This window comes from Solea senegalensis, linkage group LG16, assembly GCF_019176455.1.
Source record: "Solea senegalensis isolate Sse05_10M linkage group LG16, IFAPA_SoseM_1, whole genome shotgun sequence".
NCBI classification, from domain to species: Eukaryota; Metazoa; Chordata; class Actinopteri; order Pleuronectiformes; family Soleidae; genus Solea; species Solea senegalensis.
This window is the reverse complement of record NC_058036.1, coordinates 16,577,204-16,600,848: the sequence shown is the minus strand read 5'-3', so window position 1 is coordinate 16,600,848 and position 23,645 is coordinate 16,577,204. Positions and strand designations below refer to the sequence as shown.

The 23,645-nt window shown below is 40.1% G+C and overlaps 2 protein-coding genes across 4 annotated transcripts; both read right to left on the bottom strand.

Moving 5' to 3' along the window:
• Positions 1-454: 454 nt before the first annotated feature.
• si:dkeyp-110a12.4 (alpha-tectorin) lies at positions 455-8,411 on the bottom strand. 3 transcript variants are annotated; one of them, XM_044047480.1, is made up of 9 exons: positions 8,352-8,411; positions 6,075-6,163; positions 5,883-5,987; positions 3,943-4,103; positions 3,718-3,853; positions 2,624-2,718; positions 1,495-1,663; positions 1,160-1,274; positions 455-842 (listed from the first exon to the last, which is right to left on the bottom strand). In XM_044047480.1, the coding sequence occupies exons 2-9, from the start codon at positions 6,126-6,128 to the stop codon at positions 667-669; spliced, it is 1,011 nt and encodes a 336-aa protein (XP_043903415.1). In that variant the 5' UTR covers positions 6,129-6,163; positions 8,352-8,411; the 3' UTR covers positions 455-666. The 3 variants fall into 3 exon arrangements, with proteins under 3 accessions (XP_043903415.1, XP_043903414.1, XP_043903413.1); XM_044047479.1 differs by having other exon boundaries at positions 8,321-8,385; XM_044047478.1 differs by lacking the exon at positions 8,352-8,411 and adding an exon at positions 6,938-7,912.
• Positions 7,975-22,047, bottom strand: shprh (SNF2 histone linker PHD RING helicase). The gene is made up of 30 exons (XM_044047477.1): positions 21,890-22,047; positions 20,427-21,011; positions 19,551-19,680; positions 19,214-19,432; positions 19,034-19,112; positions 18,789-18,939; positions 18,595-18,697; positions 18,250-18,509; positions 17,532-18,158; positions 17,129-17,380; positions 16,946-17,024; positions 16,615-16,778; positions 16,269-16,525; positions 15,893-16,014; positions 15,532-15,620; positions 15,044-15,136; positions 14,816-14,923; positions 14,170-14,312; positions 13,906-14,079; positions 13,525-13,587; positions 13,224-13,449; positions 12,402-12,539; positions 11,685-11,786; positions 11,520-11,591; positions 10,628-10,816; positions 10,302-10,394; positions 10,112-10,198; positions 9,509-9,687; positions 8,559-8,639; positions 7,975-8,466 (listed from the first exon to the last, which is right to left on the bottom strand). The coding sequence occupies exons 2-30, from the start codon at positions 21,000-21,002 to the stop codon at positions 8,376-8,378; spliced, it is 4,947 nt and encodes a 1,648-aa protein (XP_043903412.1). The 5' UTR covers positions 21,003-21,011; positions 21,890-22,047; the 3' UTR covers positions 7,975-8,375.
• Positions 22,048-23,645: the final 1,598 nt, after the last annotated feature.

The window sequence follows — 23,645 nt, the reverse complement described above, 5'->3', positions numbered from 1 at the left end:
TATATGGAGCAAAGAAAACAGAACATATTCACATTTGAGAAGCTTAAATCAGAAAACTTGTTTTAATTTAAAAAAAAACCAAAAAAACCCTCAAGCATTTTATATTTTGAATTGATAACCCATCCATTCCATGTGATGTTTGATTAACCTTATTTTAAACAAATGTTATTTTATAAATCTTTAGTAAAAAGCCGGAAAACCATTTTGCTGTGGTAATGACCAATTTAGAGTATATATTTGTCTTGTTTTGCTTTTGTTCTTTCTTTCTGTGTGTCTGTGTGTGTGTTAGCATGAATCAGCATTTTAAACTTGGAGCTGTCATGTACTTCATCTTCTTGGTTATAAAAATTAACCATATTTTACTGACTAGTCATGTTTTATGTAGTTTAGCATGAAGACAAACATTTTCCTCTCAAGTGTTGCTAAAGTGTAAAGTAGAATAAAATGGGAAAAATCAAGTAAAGGAGCTTTTATTTTCACCGCTGGGTAAAGGTACAATAGGAAATAGGAAAACAACATAAACAATTCAATCTATAAAAGGAAAGAAAATGTGAGCGCACTGATATTGTCATATATATCACACCTATGCTTATGTGTTTACATTTGTACATGTGTCTGTGTTTGTTTGTCCATGTGTCTGCTCAGGAAAGCCCCTGATCCCACGGTTCATGAGGCCACCTCTGAGATGTGGTGAATGTTGGACAGAGTGAGTTGCGCTTCTCGTGCCGGGTAGAAGCGTCTCGAGCGCAACCACAGCCTCCCAAACACTCCTGTGATCAGCAGCAGGACGGCCAGCAGCCCTCCAAGAACAAAAGTTGCCACAGGAGGGACTCCGCCCGCATCTACATTAAAAAGGACGCACATATAATTAGCATCCAAATACTTTTCACACCCTCTCCTTCACTGTTTAATTCCCTGGAAAAAACACAACAAACCTTGAGAACTGAAGCGGCTTCTTTAAATGAGAGGTAAAAAAATCAAGTTGCTACTGAGTTTTGAGAGGACACCAGTGTGATTGACAGCTGGTATCATCCAATAGGAGCCTGACACTACATAGTCCTTACTCTGAGGGGATTATTTTCTATCAGCTAAAAGCTAACTCTAAAAAAAAACCTAATAAACCACATAGACTTTATAAAATGTAAACAAAAAAACATACTCATATTGGGCTTTTCATTGTTGTCCAGTAGTCGTCTGATTGGTCCATAAGACACTGTATGGGACAGAGGGACATCTCTCCTCATCCTCACTGATACATCTTCATTGTTGCAGTTCTGTTTAACGATACACAAACAAAAGAGATTCTTCATGCTTCAGGGTCAAGCTGTTCATATTTTAAAATACGTCACTTGTTGCTCACGTAGCAGAAAAAATAATTATAGCCTGGTGGGACTATATTAAGGCTGTAAGCTACACATATTATAGCATGGCTACTTGTCTGAACTGGCCTCTGACTCCCAGTGTGTGGAATAGGTGTAGCATGAGCTCACTCACAGGCTGACACAGTCCAGGGGTGTTGTGACAGATCTGGACGTTGCAGTGGAGGAAGACGTTGGTGTAAGAGCTGCCGACAAACTTAAACATTTGTATCCTGAACATGGCCTCGGGGCCAAGGCCGTTCGTCAGGACACGCAGGGTCTGTTGGTTTATCAACACCGGACAGCTAGAGAGAGACACAGAAAACAAGTCAGGGAGATATAAATCTAAAATGATATATACAGCATGATAAAACAGGAGGAAAAATAAACATATATCAATGTAAGATTTCACTGTGATGAATTGCAAAATTAGGAAGTCGTGTTTCAACACAGTGAGAGACGGATTTATTTCTGAGTGTTTCCCGTTCACCCCCTCTCTCTCTTCCTGCATTGTGAAATCATTGTGCAGTTTCATTGCTGTGCTCTGCTCTGCTCTCCCTAACAGTACCAAATACTGCCTGGTTGTCAAGGACATGCACAGCTGTCGGAGCCTCTCAGACAGGAGTCACATGACCGCCGGGGCTGTGAGTTGTTGTCTGGCTAACTCTCTAAGCAACAAATTCTCTTATTTCAGATTTCAACAGCGCACACACATGCAAGTGTGGTGAAATGACACAGGCACGGTGTAAAGTGTAAGCAGGTTTCAACACAGTCTCCTGTGTGAACTCAACCTCATTATTGTTATTATTATTCATGAGTGAGAGCCCAACCATTGATTTCTTTATTATTTCTTAATGGTTGACTTTTGCAATTAGATAAGTATGAGTTTTAGGTTTTGCTTTAGGTTTCAATGAAGGGATCCTCGTCAATTTAACAGGCCAGTCTTAACTATGCTGCGCAGTATGTTTAAAAAGTGCAATATATGTATGTATACCCTCTTCAGCTTAAAAACAGTAAAGCTGAAGAGGGTGGAATTCAATCACAGATAATTATATATTGTCAAATAGACCAACTAAAAAATTTAAATTAATGTTAATGAAAATATTGCAAGTAATCAATTTATAACAGCTAAAGAAAAAGACGGTGGCAACTTATACCATATTTAAAAAAATAATTTAATATTTCTTGTGGAAATTTGTGGTGATTCACTAAATCGGTTAATTAGAAACATTCGAGAAATTTTCACAATCATTTCGTGGGCAGACCTGTCTCTGATGAAGGTGTACTGTATATTACTGTATGGATCACTGGTTGGCGTCGCCCAGCACCTCTCGATACGCAGCATCAGGTGAGCCGGGATCTGTGGGACAGAAGGGGGTCGAGCGACAAGTCAACAAGAGGTTAAAACAACACGGGAGAGAAGATGAAGAGCGTGTGTGCAGTGTTGGATTTCCTGCATGACTTGACAACTATATCGCAACAACAGACAACATGTTGCCTAACGTCCCTTAAGAACGTCCTCGACCTAATCCAAAAATAGCTGTCAATAGTGGGAATATTTCAAATGCTTTCATGTTTTCTTCTGTCTGGCTTCAGCTTAAACATTTTACTCTTTTTCTTTTGAAAGCACAAAATATCTGGCACACTATTCAAGTTAATAAAACATGCAGGTATTAAGGTTCAGGACTGTACATGATAAATTAACGTAGAAATAAGTTCTTCAATAGCACATGATTAATGTTTTTCTTTCTGATTAGAAGAACAACAGACAATAAAGTATGGCACATATGAGCCTGGTTACAGGTGAAGTCTTTTGTTTGAAAAAAAATCAACATGGTAGATTTTTTGCATTTGCATTTCTTTGCATTTGCCAATCACAAATGCAAAGGCTTGAATGGGGAAAAAGGAGACAGATTTCAATCAGTTGCCCCTTGCTGAACTACAGTTTGTTTTGTGTATCAAAAAGAATGTTGTTCTTCATTTGCATAGACCAACCTTTGTGTTTCAAAATGCAAAACACGCTCTCTGACTGGTTTGTCCATTCAGGCTGTTGTAGAAAGATAGCCCCTTTTCCACCTATGGTCCCAGCTCATCTCGCCTCGCATCGGCATAGCAAGGCACGGTTTAGGTTGGTTTTCCACTACAAAAATAGTAACTACTCAATGTGGGTGGAGTCATCACTGCACGGCTGTATGAAACTGCCGTGACTTTGTTTTACACGCGACACACACAAACGAGTGACCAGTGAGGCGGTGGAAACACGCCATAAGGCTACGAAAACCAGTACATCCAAAACTAATAATCCATTCTAAATGTTACATACTGGACCTTTAAAACTCTGTATTCAACTTTGATTTACCATGAAAACCTTCACAAAGATGTCATCGTCCAGAGTCAGTGACGGCACAGTCGTCCACCTGTCCTCAAAGGCTTCGTCCTTGTACAGCAACATGGACACGGAGAAGTTCCCGTCTTCTGTGTTTAGAGTTATTGTTCTGTGGCGATTAAAACAAACACACGTTAACAGCAAATACACCAAATCAGAGTAATTTAGGGTTAAAAAAAACAAAACAACAAGACTGACCTGACATCCACTCTAACCATGTTGTCGCCGTTGGGTTGTTGGACCAAATAGTTGTTGGGATAGCGGCACACAAACGTGATGTTGATGTAGTTCCTCGTTATGACGTCTGAGTCGTTGTTGTGTATGGCGTTTATGAACATGATGTGTGTGTCGTCTGAGGCCTGAGGAGAGACAGATGATGTTAGTGGGAATAAAATAATTTTTTTGAAGCAGACGCTGTCCTTTAAATTGCAGACAAACAATGGGAAATGCAACATAATCAATTTACAGTTGACTATTAGGCAAATGAAAGAAGATAATTAGTTAAATTGTACATTTATCTACAAAATCGTACTGGTGTTTATAAATAAATTGACTGCAGATTTGTCTCACTGCGCAGTATATTGACTTCTGTATTGTATTCTGTATATTTTAATGTTGTATTCTGTATGTTTGAATTGTTGTAACCCTGCTGTTGCTGTTGTAACCCTACCTTGTTGTAATCACTCTCAATTTTATTTCTCGTTAAATTAAGGCTTTTAGGTTTTTGGCACTTGATACAGAATTTACACTCCGTCAGGAGTCAGTGAGGAGACTTAAAGCCACATATTCTTTTGCTGTAAAGTGATGTTGATGAAATCATAAAACAGAGTCCAGTTTAAAAGACTGTCCGAGGTTCGTCAGGGCACCCGCTGAGTGCAGGCGGAGGAGTGGTGGTCAGTTATTTTACTGCCTCTTTGTAAATACACGACCCCCCAGCATGAGCACCAGCAGCAGGTTTGTACAGACGGAACAGGTCCTGATTACTTGATGACAGAACCTGCTGGTGCTTGCACTTATCACTCACAAACACAGAAGTACTGCTGAAACGCGAGCAACGGCACCATCGTGTACGGGTATGAGTGAAAACGTCTGACCTTTAAACCCAAAATGTTCAATCATTCCTCCTCCGACGGCTTGGGTTTAAGAGGTCCAACGGTCAAGGTGAAAGCCAGATTGACACAACTGTGGCATTCTTCAGCTTTAGCAACGTCCATCTAATCCAACAAAGACAAACTTCCCTAAGGCTCCATGCAATAACCTTGTAAAAGTACTGCGGTAGAGGACTGGGTGAGTTAACCTTTTGCTCGCTTTACGAGAAGAACCTTCACACATTCCAGGCGAGAAATTCAAGGACACTTTGGCGAACTGAAGGAGGGATTCAAACCTCTTTAAATACTAAATCCATGCATATGGCTGGATTGAAATAATCAAGGCGCTTGTTGGCCAGTGATTTATGGCCTTCCTTTTCAGTGAGCCTCAACAAATAATCATCATTCCCATGTAAATTCTGATAATTTAGGACCACAGAGCCATTCAACGTCCCAGTGCTGCATTGAATAAGGTTCTGGGCTGTTGTAGGGAAAAGGAACAACACCACCCTTCTTTCTTGACACACACCACTCCCCCCAGTGTCTTTTCTCTTCACTCCCTTTCTGTCTGGCCTCAGAATATGCGCCTTTCTCTGTCCATCTTATTATACTTGCTATGAGCTAATTCCAAACTACACATCTGAGTGAACACAGAACAGAGAGTCTCAGTCCACATTTACGTCACAGCAGAAGGGGCTGCTCTAGTTCCCACGACAACGAGACCATCGTAAAATGGATAATTTACTATGATGGGGATTTTATGTTGTCAATAATGGAGATACCGAGTGTAGTTTGTCTTCATAGTAGTTAAAACCATTTCATTCTTCCTTTGTTTAGCACTTCTTCTAAATGTCTGCGTTCTCGTGCAACATTTGATTAGTTTTTTCCTTAAAGTAAAACTGTTAAATCCTTCTTGAAGCTCTATGTTGCACATTCCTATAACCTCTCTATATACTGTACGCTTAAACATATTAATGGAAAAAAGCAGTCGAAATGCTCTGTGTTCTAAGGGTTAAAATCAAACATTTGTTAAATCTCTGAAGGTCGTACCATTATAGTCCCACAGTCCGAAAGATTTGTCTTTATGCTGAAAACATAGTCGTCTCCGACCTCAACGCCGCGGCACTCGGGATCATTTAAATGCAAATCCCAAACCTAAACATAGGAAAAAAACAAATCACACAGCAGATATTAGATGAAATCAGTCGGGAGGGAACGTCTACTTTAAGGGCAAACACTTACATGAACTGGAGGCACTTTGTTGAGGAAAAAAGCGCTGGGAATAATAACCTCCATGTGGTCGTTGGTGCAAACAACAGTTTCATTGAGCTCTGATGGAAAAAAACAAACATTAAAAGCAAATTATACATCACACAGAATATACTGTGCAGGTAATAAGAAAAGATAAGGATTTTTAAAAATAATTATTAATATTATTAATTATTAATTATTAATTATTAATATCCCAGTATTCTTGTATTTTTGTCTACTTTTATTCTTTTACATATATTTTTTAGCTCATTTAATAAAACGACTTAAATATGATGCTGATATTATACAAATTAGTAAAATGAAGCTGACAATAATGAATGAATAATAATGTAATAAAAATTACTGGTTTTATGCATTATACATTGGTAATAAGGATTGAAAATAAATTCTAATAAGGATTGAAAAACAAATAAAAAACATATATTTAATTTTGCAGATAAGCTATATGCTATAATATAGTTATTAAATCTAATTCCTCAAATGTTAATTAATTGATGGTGTTTTATTTGTGCGGCTGCCTGTTTTGTCTCCCGAGAAAAAGAGGTTCTTAATCTCAACCGGACTTTTTTTTTGCTGGTTAAATAATATAAAAAAAAAAATAGCTTTACTTTCACCTCTCAAATTTTCAATAAAACACAAAATCGAGCCCTGCTTCCTTCACATGGCATTTAGGAAATTTCATAACCTGGACGACAGACAATCTTCACAGAGATAAACGTCTTCAATAAGATATTCAGTATGAAAACAGTTTCTCTATAATGATTAAATACAATTTAAAAAGTCTGACATCTTGTTCCTGGCTGTTTATGATGCTGACAAAAGTGTGAGCTCACCCTCCTCCTTAAGCTCTGCTGGCATGACCATCCTCAAGGTGAAGAGTAACCAGAAAAAAAACAAAGTGGCAGGTGCCATTTTCCAGACTCTCCCTCTGCTTTCTCTCTCAGCTCAGAAACTCCACTGCCTTTTGGCCCCTCTTTCCTCGAACCTCTGTGAATCTTCTGGGTGACTATTTCTGTGGACTCACTGTCACCACGAAGACGTAGTACCTCTATCTTCTAACTCCGACCCTCGAAACACGGCTGTAATGAAGTGGGAGCCTCCCATCTGGCCTTAAAACACCCGCTTGAATGATGTTCCCACCAACAATGAGATTCCGCACATGAATAGGAGAACTGAGGGGAGTCCAAGGTAACACGCATGTCACCGCCTACCACAGCGATGTCGTCTTAGTAAACATCTTACAACTTTTCTTACTATAGCAGGGCAACAAGATGCCTGGTAACCATGCAGAAGTGGGAAAACAGCACTGAGCTGGCACTCTTTGTTGTCTACATCCTTTGTCTGAACATTTTAAAAATCTTTACTGGAGCGGGAATAGGCAAAAAACAAGAAAGAAACTCATTATGAATCGAGGACAATTCAGTGATGATGCCAAGGACCTGTGAGTGTATGTGTGGTGGAACAGACCATAAAAGATTCTTTTGATCAAATTTTGAATGAAACAGCTTTACGATGTCCAGACAATTTGTTAAGTGGCCGAAAATGGATGAGGTACCTGCTGCAAACAGGCAGAAAACAACGTTTTATCAGTTTGATTTACAAGATTTGCTTCCAAGACACTGATTCTCTGAAGCTTCTTCTGCCTTTTTTGTCTTGCAAATAGGACAGGACTCAAGTGTCAGACGGGATTGTTTTAACAGACAAATGGCTTAAAGAAGATCAATCGGAACAAGAGGATCCTGCTTAAAATCTCTCACTTCTGTAAAGAAGTAAAAGTGCAACAAACAGTCCAAGGTCAACGACTTCCTGCCTGCCTGCCTGCCTCCATTTTTATGACATAATCACAATAAAAGCACTGGACAACAAGAGCTAGAGTCAGAACAGGGCGGTGGTTTTATTTCCTGAAGAGTCTGGATTTTCTCCATGTGTATTTTGTCGCTTTGTTAAAAATTCACATTGTTATATTAGATTAACACCAAGAGCAATTCTGTACAGTACAGGAGGCAGATATGCACTTGCACAGCTGAGGAAGTCAAGTTACAATTAAGACAAGTGAGCCTAAGAGATTTCAAACAGGAGCTTATATTCAAATACAAAACAAGGTTGTAGTCTGTTGCAAGTCATTTGCTGAAATATCATTTTGGAAATGTGTTTAATAATTTAGCAATGCCCCTAGAAAATGAGTGGAATGTGCAAAATCAGAGTAGTTCTATCACCACTGAGTAGAAGAGAGTGAGCTGTTTTTGCCTTTGCGTCTTCAGCAGGTGCAGCTCAGTGTTCACTGTCATCGGTGAACAGATCAGCGAGGTCAGCGACTGTCAATACTGCAGCCTCCGAGTGCTTCATGGTTGTGCTGGTGTGACTAGAATAGAAAAACAAAAAAACAACCTGTAAATGTCAGAATCCCACCCACACAGAATGAAGGGGTTTATTGAACACATTGTGAACTCGTACCTTTTCTCTGCAGTCTTCAGCATTGTCTGCATTCTCTCTTCAATTGTGGATTTAATGAGGAATCTGTGAACAAATGTTGGCCTGGTGCAAAAGGAGAACAGAGATTATCACCAGTGTTTGGATATATTCAGAGAACAGCCATGATGTTGTATGAACTTTGACTCAATTAAAGTTACAGTATGCAGTTGTGAAGGAGAAGGTGGAACTAAATTTTAGGTTTTTAAGATTATTTAGGTTTAGGATAATTGATGACACTCCTGTCTATACCCAAACCTTTAAGCTGCTGGTTGTTGCTTTGCAGGGGTTTACGTGCTCAGGGGACTCACTGCACCTGGCTAACATATCGTCTCACAATCAACATATGAAATCATGAATTATCATATTAACACTTTCATATTAACCCTCCTAGTGGATTAGGTGCACTATGGGTAGAACCTACTATAAGGGCGCATTCACACCAGCTCCTTCTAAATCGAATCCTAGCTTGTTTGCTTGGAAAGTCCGGGATTCAAGTGAACCAAATGTAGGAGGCGGATTACAACACAGGGCATTGTGGGTAAACACAACCAAACCATGTGCGCATGTAGAGCGATAGCCAGGAGAAATTGTTGCAGCGTGCATGTGTCATATGTTCACATAAAATAAAAGGATTTGACGCTGCTCCATAAACAGAAGTGCGAGCGAGATTACTTGTTCATTGTTGTCTCATCTTCTCCTTCGGTAATTCTTGATGCAGCGCCGCCTCAGACGAGGAGGGGAATATGTGAATGTCTAGCGGACGATTAGGTGTGAAAACGACCTAAAGCTTTATTCCAAATTGTTCCACCAATTAGCCTGGATAAGAATCTATCAAGAATTGAAGATGTGACATCTAAAGTCAGTGGCTTAAAGATTTCAACATCCGCAGATGTGCAAAAAACCTGCAAAATATCCCATCGGTTACGTCTTACTTGGTTTGGCCGATCCGGTGCACTCTGCCGATGGCCTGGAGCTCGTGAGCCGGGTTGAGGATGGGCTCAACCAGCAACACGTGCGTGGCTTCAATGATGTTCAGGCCGTTGGAGCCCGTGTGGAGAGGGAGGAGAAGAATGTTGATCTTGTCTTCGTATTTAAAGGAACACAGATTCTCCTGGAGAGATCGATGATCGTTAGAAATTAAAAAGAGCTACCACAGCAAAATGTACCAGATTATGCCGATTCTTGTGTTTAAGGCGTTTATAACAAAAGTAATAGAAATAAAATAATATTTATCAGTCTGGAAACTTGGTAACAATTAAAGATTGGATTTTGGAATAAAGGATAAGGGTTTGAAAGAATAAATTAGAAGACATGCTGTCGGGGAAAATGTGAAAGTAATCTGTCCACCAAATTTCCACCAATATGGGATTAAAATTATGAGTTTGCATGTTGTTAAATAGTTCTAACCTACAAATAAAGTGTTGGGAATAATATTTTCGGTGTAGTGGTGGAAAAAGTGGACACTCAACATATTTGTGGAGCACCTCTGGCGTCGAAGTAGCAGCGTGTGAGTTATGAAATGAAACGATTCAAACCTGAAATTTGTGAATCCCATTGATTTGTGAAAACTCCATATTGTTGTCAAACAACGCCTTGGCAATAATGTCCAGGACGCTCTGCCACTGGGGAGGAGAGAGAGTTAGAAACAAACTGGGTCAGATCCAAAATGGATATCATCACAGTAAATCACTATCTCTTACAGAGGCAGGGATAGTTTACAGTTACCGTGGAGAAAACGAGACACTTGGCCCCGGGGTCGGTCACTTGAATCTTCTTAAGTGTTCTCACAACTGCCTCCACTTTTGTAGAATGGCTTCCCTGGCAAAAAGCAGGTGGAGGAAAGTTAGGTTACACAGCTGGTCAGCAGTCAGTAATGTAAACCCCCCACCCCCACAACGACTGATACAGTCATATATAATATTTAAAATCATACAGGTAGGCAACAAAATAGTTTTTCACCATGAAGTGAGATGAATAATAACTGTCAGACATGATGAATATCCTGCACTGGGCCTGTATCACATGACATGATGATATTTGGCTCCACTGACCTTGACTGGGATGTCCTGGTCCTGACTGGATGACTGTGTGGTGAACACGTAGGAGATCTCGGCGTGCGACGTGGTCTGCCTGCAGATGGCACACTTGATGGCGCGTCGCCTCGAGCCGATGCTGTACTGCTCCACGATGATGGAAATGCACTCGTTACAGAAGCAGTGGCCACACGTCAGCACTGCCCACTAGAGAAGAGAACAGAAGAGTACCAAATGACTTCATTAGTTACAGCTGATTAGTTAGTTCCAGTGTGGAACATCTATTGCCCCCTGGAGACTAGATTTTTGAACTTCGGCACTTTATGTTACATTACATTACATTACATGTCATTTAGCAGACGCTTTTATCCAAAGCGACTTACAATGGAATTGAGTACAATCAGCGAGGGGTGGAATCGAACTTGCGACCATTGCGACCATGATGTTTTTCGCACATAGGGTACCGGTCTTAACCACTGAGCCACTCCACCCCATGTGATGCATATCTGTCTTTTAACATACAGTTAGCTTCAAAAAGGTTCCTTCCAATGCAGCTCAATAACTCTGATGAGTGCCAGAAAGGAAAAGAACTTCACAGTCTTTCAGTACAACTCTGTTTGGGGGTCTGAGGCCTTCGCATCACAATATTCGTTTCTGGTCTAGTTCAGAACACCGACAAAGTATTAATCCAAATCCTAATCAATCATAAACTGAAACTAGTATGAAACTCCTTCCTGGAGGAGAAGGAATGGCTTCAATCTAGACATAATCACAGACCCTGATAAGTGCTGATTAAACATTTGTACACATGGTGAGGTTTTCTGTCCTTCTCCACTCACTGCAGGGTAAATTTATTCTATAAGCTATAAGCAGGTTCACTGACTTTTTCTTTCAGCTATATAATACTCACTTCCTGCCCCAGAGGTCGCGCACAGATGGGACATGGCTCAGGATTGAGACCTCCAGTCGATTTGTCCTGGGACTGCAAGACAAGAATTTTTTATTATGTCTCTGCATGAGTCACTGAGGAGTTTTGGTAATCTGCTCTTGTGGTCACTGTTTAACTGTAAATTACCCTCTCCAGATTTGTGAGATACAGAAGCTGGCCAAGCTTCTTTTGAAGCTGAGACTTGGCCACGGCGTGGTCATTCAGAAGCTTGACTCTGTTCTGCTCCACCTGGAAACACAACAGTTGAGGACTGGGTTCAGGAATGCAATAAAATAAAGAGTTAACACAGAATATAACGTCTTTGGAAACATTCATGCCTGTTCCCCAGGCATGTCCTCAATAGGTTTTGATTTTTACACATTGATTACATGTTCATTTTAGTCCTAAATTTTAAATTGGTTAATTAAATGACTGTGTATGTTCCTATTAAGTCAGACGTTGCAAAGGTAAAAGATAACTTTTATTTACATTACTATGCTTAAACATGCAATATATACAGAGTCTACAAGAAAATTGGATTGAATTTGTGAAACGTGGAAATAGGTCCCAGTTTAAAGTTCACTTGGCTCGTTTTTATGAACAAAAACATAAGAAAAACGCTCTATTTGTGTTTTCTGCACAATTATTGCTACTTTATATCACTACTAAAAGTGTGACATAAAATGAATCACAACTTTGACTCAACCTTTTTTAAAGCCTGAATATGTGACCTATAAACACACACCCTCAGGATGTCCATATAAGTGGAAATCAAAGAAACATTTATTTTTGTAAATTGAGGGTCTAAATATTGATGTTTTTTTCAAATTTCAATAGAGGGCTATCATTTTTGTTAAAATTTACCTCATGAGGCTCAATAATGTGTAGGAGTTTGGGCTTCGGCTCATCGGGTAGACGCACACGTAGCCTCTCTGTGGCCATTCCCAACTCGTCGATGGCCGACACGTTATTCCGCAGCACCATCCAGTACTCGTGCAATACCTGAGGATCGAGAGACAGAGGATCGGTGTCACTAATATTTGAACATGTGCGAGGGTAACGATCATCGTCATCTTGCCCACCACGTGACCATGACACTGGTTCTAGCTTTACAAATGTATTTTGTCAGCACATAACATGTTTAGGAATACAAACTCACACCCAGTAGAGTTTAACAATGAACCATAAACTTAAGGATTTAGGGGTGCTTTGATTTTGTACAAATATACCGGGGGCAAAAACAATAAAATACCAAGTAAATAGAAAATGTTACATAAAATGATAGAATTAAAATAAGATATAAGAAAAACTGAGGTGATAAATAATGAAGATTGTGTTTCACTGAATATACGTATATCTATCATATTTCCCAGAAGCCTTGATGTTTAAAATAATGTAGTTATATTGTATAGCGAGTTTTAAATGAAACAGTGACTAAAATATTAAATATAATTATAATTTACTACAATAAACACTATAAATGCAATTTAAAGGTTTAAATCCATTTCACATTTGTAAACATGTCTGAATTAAAGAGCCATTATTAGTCTCAAATGTACAATGTAGTTTAATGTGAGAGCCATTAAACAACTATTAAAAGCTGCAGTGGAAGAATCTTATGTCACTTTTATGAGCATTTTGTGCTCACTTAAACTTTTTATTGTAGGCGTTTGTACTTGTACAAACCTTGTACTCCTTCTTCCAGTTCTCAAACAGCTCCATGAAAGTGTTGCCCTCCTCCACCAGTTCTGGATCCACACGTTTAGCTTTGGCAAAAGACAAAATGGCCTTCAGCGTGCGCTCGGTCTCACTGGCAGCCCAGAGACCTCGACTGGTTGTGGGGAGACGGTCGTCGACCAACCCTTCCTCGTCTTCAATCATTTCCTCAAAGATGGCCGTCTGACCCTTCACCCTGTTAGACAGTTGTTGTTGTCATATTTTTATGCAAGTAGATTAATAAAACCAAGGGGTATAGAAAGCTACTTACGTGTGAGAAAACAGCTTGGACTCGTAATCTACAAACAGTTCATCTGCTTTGCAAAAGACGCAGCTAAAAGAATTATAAAAAAAAAACGAGTAGTCATTGATAGTATTAGTTATGAATTGACAGACACATTAGATAAATAGATAAACACACTGATAAATACATGGACAGACAGATTAAAAGGACAGGCAGACAGCACAGTACCACAGTAAGACATAGAAGCAAGACAGTACACTAAATGACAAAAGGACTATTGATGATGATAAAGTGTATGATTACAAAACACTCTAAAAACAGTTTATGGAATATGAATAAAGGTGTACAGTCGCATTCAACATTCATAAGCTGAGCTGATACCATAAAAGTGAAAATAAAAAGTCTTACTTGTTGAGTGGCAGTCTCATGGGTCTGAGGTGACAGACAGTGACCTCATCGATCACCTTCTGTGAAACTGGGCCTTCGAGATCCTTCACTGCATCCTGCACGGTCTTTTGGGAATTCACCAGATCTTGCATTTGCGTGGTGAGCAGGAACTGCAAACCGCAAGCATCACGGAACCTACACGGACACACACACTTGCTTTTAGTGTGTGTTTTTCTCAGCATAACTAATCGCAATCACCTTATTTTTGTTCAATGGATTCCGCACTTGTCAGCCATGGAGAGCTTGCTGGCTTGTTGTTTGTAGCTGGACGTAAGCTCATTCTTGACACGAGACACCAGCTCGTCATCAGTGGAGCAGCGGATCGACCGCTGTATCACGTCCAGCCACCAGGGGGCGTTAAGCTTGACCTTGACAAAGAAAATGTAATTATCAATTTTTATAATATGATATTTGTGATATGAAGACGAGTCATTTAGTAGTTTAGTCGTAAGGTGTTAATCTTGGATACGTTTCATTTTAAAAGTTGGAGTAAAGAGATTCTTTGCTTTTGAGAGTTTTTTGTTTATTTAGGATAAATAATAATTACGTTTGGGGAAAATTGTTCATCTTTAAGTTAAATTAAAATGTAGCAGTATTTTCAATTAATTGTTTTCGGTTTTCTTTTTGCAGGTAAGATTCGGTTTGAAAAGATAAGTTTTGGTTTGTTATTTAGGCATTGATCCTCTCTGAAAATTAATAAAACTTCTAAAAATGTTGGCTTTCTTTGGAAAGACACACACACATTACCCCTGGTTTCCCCCTGGACATAACAATAACTCAAAAACACTAATCTGACTTTAACTTGGTAAATCTTGGTAAAAAAAATTTACATCACAATCTATACGAATGCGAAGTAAAAGATGTTTCTCACTTTGCGTCGTAGCTCTTTGATGTTCAGTAACACTGGCTGCAGAGCCTGATGAGCGTCTGCCACCTCAGAGTCATATTTGGTCATGTAGTGCTGCCGCAGCTGCTCGGCCTGAGGAGTCAAAGTGGGTGAGAGCAACAGAAGACAAGAAAGTGTGACGAATATTCTCATCAGAAACAAGCTCAACAATAATGACCAACATGAGCAGGAGACAGGCACAGGTTTATTTACCTCCTCACTCAGTCTGTCGTCTCTCAGTGTAGGAGGTATCCCGGGGTGCTTTGCACTCAGAAGTTCCATCAAATTATGTGTAGCATGAAGTCTCTGATATGATTAAAAAAATATATAGTTACAAAGTCATTTTGAAGTCATTCTTAAGGTTTTTGTATTCATAAAAATTACATAAAATCATTGAATATCTATTTTAATCACAGATATTAAAGCAATAACAAAGGAACTACTTTGATGACATTGGGAAGCAGCGTGGGATCATTTGTTTCAGAATTGTTTTGTTTTTCTACGGATTTGAAGAGATTACACAATTCAACAAAGTATATAACAACCTGTCATTTTTAGATATATATTCTAATGCTGAACTCTTTACATCCATCGTAAACAAATGCACATTCAACTAATCTGATGCATTTATTCATTTTATTTATCCAGTGTATTTGAGAGACGTGTGGAAAAAAAGACGTGAAGAGTATGAGGCCACATACCTGTAATGAATCCGTCTTCAGTCTGTCTTTGTGCTCCTCTGATGAGCGAAGCACTTCTCTATACATCTCCACTGCCTCTACAAAGTCATCTAAAAAGGTGGCAACGGGAAACGTCCATCATTAGTGACACTCGACACGTCTGTCGCATGTAGCATTAATGAGACGTGCCATACAAACCACTCCGACACGCTCGGCCACATTATACACATCGCCTCACAGAGGCCTCCTTTCACAAAACATCTCGGTACAAAGAGTGTTGGGAGAAATACATCTGAGATCACGCCTTGTGTTTTGTTTGAACTGATTCCCATGGGAAACCAGGAGCAGATGGAGCACAAAAACAGAGGTGAGGTTTATATACCTCTGATGATGTGAATTCCAGCCAGGCCGTTGAGAGCGCACACCAATTGTCTGTGTGCTTCTTCACATTCCACTCGACATTTCTTCTGCAGAGACTTCAGGAGCTCCTCCATTGTCATGGTGCTGCAGAGAGGACACAAACAAACCCCACTTAACAAACCCTCAAACACAAATTACACGGAATGGGTCAACTTTTAATAGAGACAATCACAAACTGTGTCATTGAGAAAAAGAGATGCTATGGTCCTTTACAGTTACTAATCCTGTGAAACCCCAGTTCATTTAGCTAATTGTTGATTAACCGGTGCAGCTGCCTCCAAAATAAGACGCAGCTTCTCCACCGAGTGCCTTGAAACATAATGTCAAGGATCATCTACCTTTTCTGCAGAGGCAGGAACTCGCCCCTCACAGCCTGTGGATGGCAGCAGGCCTGACGCAGACGCAGCAGTGGGCAGAGGATTGTGTTGACGGTGCGACGGTCCAGGCTGCCAAGTTTCAGGCTCCAGTCAGATATCTTCCTGAGTTTGACCAGGGCGTCCTGGGAGCAGACCTCATGTTGACGGTGGTAGAAGTGACCCTCAACGGGGGAGAAGCGCAGCCAGTGAACCTCTTCTGTCTGAGGAGGAATCTGGATCTGGAAACATAGGAATACGAAAAAGTGAAATTAGCACAAACCCTGAAACTGTGCTGAAGTGAACACAATTCAACAATTTTTAAACCAACCTGATCGATGACATCTTTTTTGGCAGATCGCCAGAGTAACTGAGCGATTACATTGTACAGAGGTTCTGTGTTTCCATGTCGATAAGGGCGATAAAGCAGCTGGTGCCACCAGTGCTTCACCCAGTATGGATCCACTCCCAAGAAAAGTACAAGACCATACAGATCTGAACAGAAAAAAGACAAATCACAAGGGAACTAAAAAAGGTTTGAATGATTTTTTCAAAATTCTAGGATAAGTAGCCTTTGTTGTACATCAGATTAAAATAAAATGCCAAAAACCCGATCAAAGGACTTTGATCACAGCATTGATAACAGACGTTTTTGGTATTACCTTCTAAGCCTCTTTGGACTGGAGTGCCGCTGACACACCAGCGGTTGACAGATGCAAGACGGAGAGCCATTTCTGCAGCCTGACAGCAAAATGACAGGAAGCACAAATTAAGTTTTAACTAATTTCAACTAAAACTATCTTAACTATTAAATTAACTATCTATTATCTATTCTTCCATTTTACCTTCGCAGTTGGGCATTCAACCATCTGAGCCTCGTCCAGACAGATGCGCCACCACTCCACAGCCACCAGAGGACTGGGAACAGCCATGTATCGCTTTTGGTTGCGGAAGCGGCGTCCATCTTTGCTGTTACTGTGGGGAATGTCCACGTAGTTGAGCTCCGACCGCAGCACGTCGTACGTGGTGATGACCACGTCATGCTCAGCGAGCATATGTGGCTGGATGAACCCATGTTTCTTCACACCCTGATAAACCTGAGATGAAGAAGTCACATTGATTTAGGTGAATAGCTCTGTCAGTATATGTTCTTTGGAAATACAAGTTAAAAAGCAGTGGAATCAGGGGGTAAAATGCCGTGTGGATATCAAACACATATGAGAAGAGTCATATATCCATTTTTCTCACCAGCACACGGAGGGAAGAGGACCTAATGTGTCGGTTGATCTCCTCCACCCACTGGTGGCAGATGGAGCTTGGCGAGATGATGAGGGTGGCACCAGTGGAGACAGGTTTCATAGCGACCAGGCAGTGAGGGCAATAGAAAGGTGTCGTTTCAAGGCTTTCCTCTTTGTAGTTCACACACTCTGCATGCTGCCACAGCTGACAGTTCATACACTGGACTCGGGCCTTGTAGTCAACGATGCCCAGTTCACCACAGATGCACTCAAACCGGTAGTCTGGTGTGTTAAAGGGAACCCGAGACGCTCTGGTGGGGGTTTTTGTCTCCTCCTGGGTATCGAGTAGATCATTCATTCTGGACACCTCATGTGTATCTGACTCACTTTTATCATGAGACATCTCTAAGGATGCTGTGGACACATCCAACGTGTTATCTGACTGAGCTGTTGTCTCATTCAGACCTTCATCCCACTCCTCTTTGGTTTCTCTGTCCTCTGGTGCGGGACAGTCAGATGTAAGAGGACTCAGATCTCTCTCATCTTCTGTGAGAGCGTTTTGAAGAGCTGCTTCTGCTTTCTCTTTTGCTCGTCTCTGAAACATTTTTCTGGGTGTGCCCTCTGTGGCTTTTGAAATCTAAAATAAGAAAGCAACGAAGAGAGGTTAAACGTGACAACAACAATATTTGTGGCATAAAAAATTCACAATGGAAGCAGTTTATTCTTACAGACTTGGATGCTCCTGCTAGTTTCTTCTTGATTTCTTTGAAGTTTTTTCCCAGCTTGAATGACCCGGCTAGACCACGTCCTTTAACCCGGTCAACCAGGCCTTCGTCTATCAGCTTCTCCAGTGTCTTCCTGATGTGGTTGCGGTTCTTTAACAGGTCATAACTGTAAGTGGCGCGGATGTAAGTGAACACAGCATTGACTGAGGCTCCCTTTCCAGATCTCATCTCCTTTATTGCCGTGAGTAGCATGACACGCACAGCTGGTGAAAAATGCACAACATTTATTAGAAACTGTAAATCAAATCGCAAAGGTTGTGATGTTTTAGAGGATTACAAATGATATACCTGGGTAAGATATTTTAATTTTAGGCTGAACTTCAGGCTTGCAGCGGATGACTTTCTTTCTTTCCAATGGAGGGGGAGGAACAAAGTAGTTGACAGATTTTCCCTGCAAGATACACAACCATAAACAGAGTATTTTAATATAATGATAAAAAGAAGAAAATATTAACAACACAAGAGAAAGACAAGACACTTACCTCTGGCAAGGTAAGTGTCTCCTGCTCCAGATCTTGCCGGGTGTGAGACAAGATGAGAGCCAGGACTTCCACTGTCTTTCCGAGTCCCATCTCATCAGCCAGGATACCACCAGGCCACTCGATGCCAGCCAGTGGAAATTCTCGTATTAAACTGCAGAAAGAACAGGTAATTATGTTAAGGAAAAAAGGATTTGTTTGGTAGTAAAAAAGTACAGGAATCAACTTTTAAAAATCAAATTTCTTACCAGCCAGTAAATGGATTGTAGAACAACTTCTTCCCACACAAACTGACCATCTCCCTCCAGAGGAAATGCAGTGATTGTTCTGCAATTAAATAACAATCTTAAAAGACTAATTACGAAAATGTAATTATTACCGAATAAAACTGCCATTTAAGGATAAGGAATAATATGTTTGTAAAATACCTTTATGTGAAGTGTTTTTGTATTTTTCTCTCTTTAGCATCCAGTTGACAGCTTGAAATTGATAAGGTCTGAGCACAGGAATAAGAGCCTTGTGCTGGACGTCATAGGTAATCTCCTGGCTCTCCGTCTGGTGTAAATGTCTGACGTAATCGTAGAGCTCCTCAATATTCTGCCTCTCCAAGTCGGTGTCACACTCCTCTTCCTCATTTTCAACAACTTCTACATAACAAATACAGCAGCAAAATTAACTCTTACTCGTGATTAATACAGAGTTACAAAGGGTTGAACTTGGCTTGCTTTGCATTAAACATCATAGACATCAGGACCAGACGCTTACCAGGGATGATGAAATCATAGAAATACTCCATTAACTTCTGCATGACTTGATTTGCTTTCTTCAGACGAGCATTTCCCTCACTAAGGAACTCAGGCTTCCCGAGCCCAGTTTCCAGCAAGTATATCCCAACCTGCCAAATATAGACAAATAATAAAAGATGAAAAAATGTCAAATGTAACAATGTTAACAAGACATGTCAGCTGTTTGGCTAAAGTTCAGCTTAAGTCTATGGCTGTGTATTTGTAGATCTCCACAATATTCTGCCTCTCCAGGTCGGTGTCATAGTTCTTCCTCACTGTCAACAACTTGCAGCAGCAAAAACAGCAGCAAAAACAACTCTTATCCAGGATCTCAGTGGACCTTAATTAATACAGAATTACAAAGGGTTGAACTTGGCTTTCATTTGAATAATCTATCTTGACAGCGAAATTTTTCTTTGTGTGATGAAGCAAAAAAAAAACACACTTGTGATGATTTGCACAAATAACTAAGAGAACTCCATGTATTAGAATTTAAGGTCTAGTGTGTTAGAATTATGACATCTAATGGTGAGACTGCAGATTGCAACAAACGGAAGACACCCTCGCTCTCACCGCTTCCTTTTCACAAGCACAAGGAACTATGGAAGCCTTTGCTTACCAAGAGGTATGTTGCTCTGCTTCATTTTCTTAATAAGCTTCTGTTCCACAACACACGCTCTGGCTGGTTTGTCAATTTAAGCTGCTGTATAAACAATATCAGAGCTTTAAATACTAATGAAAAGCTTTTAAAGCTACAAAAACAATACTTATGGGTAGTATATTCAATATGTTAGTTATGTCAATATTCCAGACATGTTACATACGGGACCTTTAACAGCACTTGTTGCATTCATACCTTTATTGAGTCCTCTTTTTTCTGGTGGCAGAGCTGTATCACCCTCCTCTTTTGCAGCCAGTCGAAGTCCTCTAGTGGGATGCGAGTTAGGCTGCACTCCGCTGTGCAAGTGTCCTCATCAGGTGTCCACTGCAGTGCCGAGTCGTCATCACAGCTGCTGTAACTGAGGCAGAGCTGGTCCCCCATTCTGTGGAGTGCAAATGCTTTCTGTTCACAGTCTGGTGGGAGCCATGCCGGCCGAATACCGAACTCCCCGATGAGAGCCTTCCAGACATGACTTAGCTTTGAAGTTGGCACAACAGTCAGTGCCAGAGAGGCCGAGGCGACAGTGCCGTCTGATGACGTACAAGGGAGTTCCTCTGTGAACTGGACAGACCGCGTGTAGGCAGCCTCAGTGGCTGAGTTTGACGAACTACTGGGAGTTAGTTCACTGGACAAAAAGGAGCAGGTAGGTGTCTGGTCATCATTTTCCTGGACCATTTCATTTTTGCGATCATCCAGCATGTTCCAGTTGAGCCTCTTCTTGGCCTCTTCATCGACCCTCACAGGAGGGGCCTTCTTTCTTTTGCTACTCATGACTGGATTCTGCCAAGAGAGTGAGTGAACACATAGTTGATCAGAAAATAATCACACCTTAGAAGAACTTGGTAGACAATGTCACCTATGACAACTGTATATGTAAGTGTAATAAATATCCAACATATATCTTGATATTGTACCTATATATTGGTGATTAACACATCTAGACCGGCATTAAAGCTTGAGTGATATAACTTGGACATAACATAAGTTGCACTTAAGGTAAGTAACATAAGGAGCACTTTTTAATGATATCACACTTGATTAGTTTGATTGCACTAATACAACCACTTAGGACAAACCATCCATTACAGAGTGGACATAATTAGGTAGATAGCAAAGCATTTCTAGAATCACCTTTTCTCCAAACAGTTTCATTTATTGGACGAGAACAACACTAATGAGTAACGTGCAACAGGCTAAAAAATTGCATTTTATCTTAAATGCTTACAGGTTAGGGTTATCCACACAGGACACAGTTGACGTGATAATAATAATAACAATAATAATAATGCAGCTAATTATCGCATTCAAGTAATTGTCATTCTCTACACCCAGATTTCATTCAGTAATCTATGCTACCAAACCTTTTCTCCTCTAGCTAATGACTCTGGACTGTTCATTAAATGTAGGATGATTTACATAACCACCATAGGTTTGTGTTAGTACAATAATACAAACATGTAGTTAAACACGTGTTAACTTGTATAAACAGCCTGGTTTTATACGGTTTACGCTCACAGTGTAGGAGCAGTCCTGCTGTTATAAAACACGGTTACACAATGAAAACAGTTTTATGTGTCGCTACGTGTTGTATCGTATGAATGCGAATAACGAGACATGAAATAAACACATTTCCTTTTACCAGTGTCACACACACCGACCTGCTTTGTTTCGCTGCACCGCGAATCGTTTTTTGTTGTTTTTAACCACAGAAGGTTCACATTTCTTCAGTGAAAAGCACCAAAACAGAGACACACTTCCTCTAGGGGGAGTTCAGTGTTGGTGTTCCGCCATCTTTGAATTCAGGAAGTGATGTCAGAGTAGAAGGTAATGACTACAACAATAAAAGCACAAGAAAACTTGGGATTTTAAAACGAAGTAGGAATCATTTCTTTCTTTGACTGTGGATAAACAAAATTGTCTACATTTATCATCACATACTTTTGTGTCGTTATCCGGGTCTTTTCCATTGACAAGTAATATGATGTAATTTGTCTTTGATCAATGATTATTCATTTGACTTTTATTCCGTCTTTTTATAAAGTACCTAAAAGTGATATTTTATCTTATTATCTTACGAGGAAATGACTTTGGTAGAAAGTCATTTCTTTTTTATTAGTTTTTTTTTACGTATCAAAACAAATTTTCTGATATAAAATGTATTTAAGTTTTAGAAGTAAAACTAGTGAGGGGTTCAGAATGTGATACAGTGCGTTGTCTTTCAATTGGAAGGTTGTTGACTCTGCTAGTCTGTATGTGTCCTTGAGGCAGGCACTTAACTCCAAGTGTGTGAATGGGTAAAAACTGTAAAGCAGTTCATCAACACTAGAAAAGCTCTAGAAGTGACGCTTTCTTAATTACAGTTGCATTTAGAACACCCATATTTACGACAACCACACTAAACACAACAAAACAGAGTTTTGTATATTCAAGTACAAATATAAATAAAGTACTCCCATAAATAAATCTCATGTGTTTTTGATTTCTGAGGCTATTTTCCAATAGAACTATCATATTAAAAGAGACTGTTAAATGTATTTGGGGGGGCAGTAATTGCAGTACCACACAATAGCCACAGGATGGTAGCAGAGTGCATTTTTTTTATAGCTGCAGCGGTGAATCGAACGAGCATCACTGTTGTCGGCGTCTGTTATCGACTGCAGGACGAATTAATATGAAGTTTGAACACTCTCTCTCTCTGTGTATATGTCTGTGTGGTTTTCATCAGGAATATGAACAGCCTTGTATTTCACAAAGATATGGTATATTTATGATAGTTTTGCAGTTCAACATCATTCCAGAAATGTGATTATTTTTTTCTATTATCATTATTATATATATAATTAAACCCATGGATAAAAAAAAAAAAATCTACCCCAGCACTCATTTATTAGTGCTACACGGTATGTGAGGGTGTGTGTGTGTGTGTGTGTGAATAATCCCTCTCAAAGTGTGTGTGATTGTGTGTGGTTTTTCGAATCAGGGGCACTGCAGCGAGCGTGACCCGCTTTCAAGATGCAGTGAAGACGAGGAGAAGAAGGGGGGACCTCATCATCAGTGCGGAGAGAGAGGGAGAGAGGGAGAGAGAGGGAGAGGGAGAGAGACTGACTCACAGTGATTTCGCAGCAGAAGAGCTGGAGTCCACAAAGAATACACACAGACTCGCTGCAATGTCCCCAACTGTCTGGTACAGGTAGGTGAAGTCATGTCACCTTTTCAAAGGTCGGTGCTTTTTGTTGTTCCCTGAAGCTGCTATATTCATGTCCGGTTACTGTTATTATCTTGTTGGTCAATTAAGCTTAAGCACCACGTTTTAATTGGGAATGCATGTGCTTGTGCGTGTGGGTGACGATGCTGCAAATGTAGAAGATGATGATGAAGAAGAAGAAGCTGCTGCTAAATGATTCACTCACTGGT